This window comes from Zosterops lateralis, assembly GCF_965231275.1.
Source record: "Zosterops lateralis genome assembly, chromosome: 8".
NCBI classification, from domain to species: domain Eukaryota; kingdom Metazoa; phylum Chordata; class Aves; order Passeriformes; family Zosteropidae; genus Zosterops; species Zosterops lateralis.
In genome coordinates, this window is record NC_139768.1 from 8944481 (window position 1) to 8950863 (window position 6383).

General features: G+C 44.3%; 1 protein-coding gene across 1 annotated transcript in view; it reads right to left on the reverse strand.

The window, feature by feature from the left end:
* Positions 1-6008, reverse strand: part of PIK3AP1 (phosphoinositide-3-kinase adaptor protein 1) — a 37380-nt gene extending 31372 nt beyond the window's left edge. Inside the window, exon 1 of the mRNA XM_083866440.1 lies at positions 5890-6008. Within this exon, the coding sequence (XP_083722566.1) occupies positions 5890-5902 (13 nt within the window). The 5' untranslated portion in view covers positions 5903-6008. The remainder of the gene's footprint in view (positions 1-5889) is intronic.
* Positions 6009-6383: the final 375 nt, after the last annotated feature.

Here is a 6383-nt window from a genome sequence, read left to right on the forward strand (position 1 = left end):
TTCTTAAAAATGAAAAAAATTAAAATGTTCTTCCTATAAAGAAGAGCATTTCCTACGTAGTTTCAAGATAAACAAACTACACACGGAGATTTACAGATTTAAAGCATTCTGATAGCGGAGGGAAAAAGCCACAAAAACCAGACCTTCAAAACAAACTAGCTTGAAAAGGGGAGTTCACTTTCACACAAAAAGTTAAAATAATTTTAGGCAATTACAGGGTGTCTGCAACACAACTGCATATCATTACATGCCCAAGTGGAGCAGACACCAAACAGCACACCTAAAATAACAAAGTCCTTTACTTAAATGAGGTCACAAAATGCTTACAGGAAGTCACTATGGCCCCCGTGGTGTTAGATATTTGCTCTCATTGCAGCAGAAGGAGGCAAACTGCCTGCAGAGTATGTGTGTAAGTAAGGGAACATTAGCCCCAGTGCTCACACCACAGCCACTCCATCATTCAGACTTCAGCCATTTCACAAGGCCACGTTAAGAGTCCTTCCTCAAAACTGTCCTAGTAAGTTTTCCCAACGATTTTTGGAATGACACTCTCTTCAGAGGGAAAGAACTAATACAATAGTGGCGGCCGTAAGACAGCCCAAAATGAGCTCACCAAAGTTGACTTCTTCCGTAATTCTTTAGAATCAGCTTCTGCCTACAGACTCATGCATGTCACTGCTCTGGCACAAATGCACTGAAAAATGTTAACAGCTTGCTAAGAGTAGATGCAAACTGAACCACTGCAACAGGATGCAGGGCTCTCCCACCAATCTCAAGGAAACCTTCAAGTCTAAATTTAATTTTTTCATTTACCTGTGAAGAAGTTTACTCAAAATTGAGGTTTACAGCTCAGGTCCATAGTAAATTTCAGAGCTGAGCATTTAAAACAAATTGTTAACAAAATGTCTTCTAATTCCAGTTCAACTCCTTAGAAATGTCAATATTTTCAACCCATCTCCATCATGTAGTAAGCAAAGGCAATTTTTTTCCAATTAAAGCAGAAAGCAATGCCTAAAATTTGGCAGCCAAAAAGAGGATCTGCAGAGTGAACTTACTAGAACTGAAGATGACAGTTTTGCAGTCACCTTAGAAAAACTCAACCAGAATTGCACAGCCTCCAAAGACTCTATCCCATCACCTTCCCCAGAACCTTAATTAAGAAATTAAGGCTGAAACAACATCTAGGCTGAGGGACCCCAGCCCTAAATTAAACACAGCTTTCAACTGTAGTTCAGTGTTGCAGCAGTCCTCTTGTTAGAGGGTAGAAATGAGCTGAGGCACAGACTTTCTTGTTTACCACAGCATGAAAAGGGTCATGGTTTATTCCTCTTAACAGCTCACACCAACTATTCACTGACTCTGGCTGCACCAAGCTCCTGCTGTAGGTTCCCCTTGCAGCCTCTGACTACTGGTTATTTCCTGCTAAACTATGACTGCATGTATTAGTTTGCAGACTCTGAATGCAGGCTTTTACCCAGCTAGACTGTGACTGCAGGTTCCAGCTGCAGACCCAGAGTGACCTCACAGCAGTGATTCTCTCTCCACATGGTCTTCATGATTCTCTCATTCCCTCTTCCTCAAGGTTCCTCCTCCTTCATGATTCCCCTCACCAACTAACCCACTTCCTTTTATCACACTTATCTTTGCTGGATATAGCTGTGACTCATGAGTTGCAAGGCTGTATTGGGTAATTAACACAGCTGTGACTTATCAGGGGCAAGGTCACCAGTATTCCCTTCTCCTATTGTTCACCAGAAATGATACAACTGAGAAGAATGGAGATGTGCTCAGTGCACAATCAATAGTGTTACGGTTACCTGCATAAATAAGGAAGTGTCTGCATAAATAAGGAAGTGAAAGGATGATATCCCAGTTATGGAGAACATGGACAGTGCAGCGCTGACATGTTCACTAGGACAACTGCATGCTTGTGAGTGAACACAGCTCCTGAACCAAGGACCAGGAGGCTGGTATGAGACAGCATTCCCAAAGGAGAGGATCCAGCAAAATCATAAAGCAGAGTCCTCAAGACTCAAAATCTTGGGACCTTTAAGCTAAGAGTGCAAAACTGCTGTGAAAAAAGATGGTTTTCATGCCAGTGAGCACACCACCATTGCCAAAATATCACTGATGGTGGCTGAACACCACCTGGCAAAGACAACACAATTACATGAGCAAAACCATGAAAACCAAGCAGAATTCAAGTTTTATTCTAGAAAGGGAGATGTACCACGGACTTCTACTTCCACTGCCCTGGGCTGATTTACATGTAGCACAGTGGGAAAGGACAGCACAACTGTCTGCTGAGAATGGAGCCCACACATTTGCACCATGGCCAGCTGAGCCTGACCTCAACAGATGGGGAAACCACACAATGACTCTGAGTTGTGCCCAAAGCTCTTAAAGTCCTACCCTGGCACTCTCTGGCAGCAGCCCCACCTCCAGTCTCTGGAAAAATTACTAGTGGCCTCTTGGGCAATTCAACATTCTGTAAAATGGAATAACTCATCATGTCATTCACTTGTAGGAAGCACACAGGTTTCACACTATACTTGTGAGCCAACAGGTCCTTCTCCAGGGTTTCAATGAAAGTAAGCAGCTGTGCTTGGAGACAAGGTGGAAGAGCCATTGACTTTAAACATGCCACTGCAGTGGCACAGAGTATCCCAGAATCCCTCCCTTCTCCACTATGTAGATAAAGGATGCAAACTTGACAGACTCATTGCAAATTCCCTGCCAGAGCAGCGCAACCTTTGCATCCAGCAGGACAGAACTTCCTCTGGCATTCAGGAAAAGTATTGATTTCCTAGCTAGCACTGCTCTACGAGAGAATAATTCCCCTTAACAGAGCTGTAGCAGCTCTCCTCAGGCCCTCTTACCTCAGTTCCTACAGCCTTTTACACGTACACAATAAACTGAGGAACAATGCTCCTAAAACGAGAACTGAGAAAAAATAGCTGACTCCACTTGTAGAGCCAAAGTAATGCTCCACATTCAAAAGCAAAAATACTGGAAGTGGGTCTTGCAGAGCTAAATAAGCTTAAGTCAGCACTGGGACTCTTTTAAAAAAACCCCAAAAATCTAGAAATAATTTCAATTGCAACATTCTCCTTTAAAAGAATGACACAGGACTCTCCTTCCTGGATCATGCTATTATTTGTCTAACCAAATAGCTGCCTTTGCAGCACTAACTACTGTCCAGTCGTCAGGGAACAGTGTCATAAGAATACATAACATTTCAGGGAAGCTTTTCACAATTCTTCAAACATCAGAAAAACTCACAGAGCACAGTTCAAAACGTAATGTATACTCTGCCTATTGTAAGCATATAGGGAAATCATTTGGTGAACACCAAACATTTTATTTTCTTAAACCCTGCCCTTAGATGGATGGTTTAACAACGCTTTTGACAGGCTGGTTTTGGAAAAGTCTTCAATTAAAGGAAGAAATATATGAACACTATATATAACAGCAGGATGAAGAAAAATGATTGGCTGGTCCAAGTCTATCTTTCACACTCGCAAGTGTGATCTAGTTTAAATTTTAGGGGTTTTTGATACTGGAGTCCTAAGCTTAGAGTATTAAAAATACTTTTGCCTCTGTTTACAAAATGTCAGCACTATTAGTAATATTGCAGGGCATATTCATTTATAGATCATGAAGGTGCACTTCTGTTGCAGTTTACAATGATAAACCATAACTTTTGGACTGCTTTCCAGCTGTAACTGCCCCTTCAGTGTTTAGGTGCACACTTCACTTATACAGCAATGATCACAGACTGATGAGATTACAAACCAGTACCACAGAAATGCCTAAGACTTATAAATGAAGGGTGAGCCCCACAAGCTAAACAGCACAAACGACACGATACAAAGCTTTCCCTGGCTTACAAACTGCAAGCAGAATGGAAGAGGATGAAACAATTCAGTAAAAATCACATACCCTCATGGCAAGAGAACAGAAGCACACACGACTGTGTCATGTCTTCACAGTCTGTTTCTGAGAACAAACAAATCAGGCTCACCTGCAAACTATGTCTGCAAGCAGTAAGGTGGTGACCTTCAGGTTCAGCCCAAATGTGCGATAGTGGTTCATGGCCATATCATAAAGTTCTGATTACCACTGAAATAACTAAACAACACTCTGGGAAGCTGGCATATCAGCTCTGGGTAAGACTACATCTTACACTATCAACTGTGATTATCTATTATTTCATTCCAGAAGCCAAAAGGTTTGACCGTTTTTCAATTTACAGATCAGTTTTCCATTGTACTTGTGGGCCCCATAAAGAATATTCAGGGCTTGTAGTAACACACAACTTTTCTGTGTCATCTTTCACATACCTCTCATAAGTAGATCATGACTTTTCATTGTCCACAGACCATGTGAAAAAAAACCTGACACTAAATAATTCAATTCAATTCAGAGGATCATATGCAGTGGCAAACAATTTATTTTCAAGTGCTAGAAAAAAATAAATCCATCTCCAATTCTGACTACATTAGAAAGACACCTGTTCCAGTGTGTTTTATAATTCATGTGTATGGAGGATACAGAAATACTGCTGTCCAAAAATAACAATCCTTGACTGATGGGAATTCACTCTTCATGGAAGACAATTGTCTGTGGTATAAAGAAAACGCAACTCAAGTGTCTTAATAATCAAATTCTTAAGAGAGAGCACTCCCAGGAGGTGATAAAAACTGCTAGTCGACCATTAGCGCCTTCCACATTTCAGTATGTGAAGTGTGTGTATTTAAGTGATGTATGATGAAATAAATGCATTCTCTGCATGCATGGAATGCACAGTAATAGTGATCACATGCAATAATTATTAACATCCTAGTGAGACTTCTTACCTTGACTGGAACAGAAAAACTTCACTTTAAATAAAATGCTGCAAACAAGCGAGAGGAAATAGCAGAATCAAAGAAGATAAAATTTCTGCAAACCAAACTTCACAGAGAGGAACAAGTGATTTGCATTATGATACGTTAATCTAAAGTTGTTCTCTTTTTAAGGGTCTCTGTGAAATCACCTTCTGTTTATAAGGAGAAAAGTAGTTTTGCCCACAAGTCTCCTGAGGCCTCAGTTTAGCTTATTTTTACTTCACAAGGAGATATGCGTCAATGAAACGCAAATGTTACTTCACACCCTGAGAATGGCACGTTTTTTCCTTTTTTAGATAAAACCCATATGCTTCCCTGCAAGGAGAGGAACTTGCAAATTGGGCATTAGCAAGACTTACACAATAAAGGCTAAACCACTCTTCCCTTCAGTTTGCAGCTCTATTCTAGGTAGTTTTACCTTTATATAAGTTAGCTAAAACATTTTCAATTACAGCAAACTAGTTCAGCTTGTGACCCTGGGACACTGTGGCAAGGGGCACCGAGTGATACCCCCAAAGGAAGTGGTGCTGAAGGATAAAGCCGTATTTAGCAAAACCTGACTTATCTATAAAACATCACAGAAAAACATACAAGCGATAAAGGCGGGCAGGGGCAAATTACTCTACAGAACACCCTCCCTCAGAGCCCGCTGATCTGCCAAGCCGAAGTGCGCTGAAGACGCAGGAAAGCTCTGCCAGCAGCTGCCCCGAACTCCAGACAAGTGCAGGTGGAAAGCGCCGCAGCCCGGCTACGAGCAAAGGAGCCACCGCTGCTCTGAAGAGGGTTCCGTGAACTGGGAGAGCGGAGCCCCTTTCCCCGGCAGCGGAGCCCCGGGTCGCACAGAGCCGCGCATCGGCACCGCCCCGCGGGGGAGCGGGCAGGGCTCCGCCACGCTCCGCTGGCCGGGGAGCGCGGAGAGCCCCGGCCCGCCCGAACACCACCGGGCGGACAAGGACAAGCCCCGCCGCTTCCCCGCGGCTCCCGGGACGACAGCACCTACCGGGGGCCGCCATGGTCCGGGGCTGGCGGGGAAGGGGCCGCTCCCCTTCCCTCACATCGGCGGTGAATCGAGGCGGTGCATCCCCTGCGGCTGCTCCCTCGCCCACGGCACCGGACCCGGCACTGGACCCGGCACAGGACACGGCACCGGGCTCCTCCCGGCCCCGCCTCCCGCCCGCGGCGCCCCCTGCAGAGCCGGGCACGGGGCTGCTCCTGCCCAGCCCAGCCGTGCGCCGCCTTGCCGGTGCCCGGCGGGACATTCCCCAAGGAGGGAAACTGCCTTTTCCAGCCGAGGAAACAGCGCTACAACGAGGAAAAGTTGTGTTACAGTGATAGTGGTCTCGAGAAACCTGGAGCAATAGTTGTGGGAAAGAACAAGCAATACCTGCTTTATACTCATCCCTAAATTAGTGTGGAGTCTCTCGTGCCATTAAAGAAATTTTCAACTGCCCTGCCCTGGAAAAGTGAAGATTAAAAATGCCCCAGGTGTAAAAA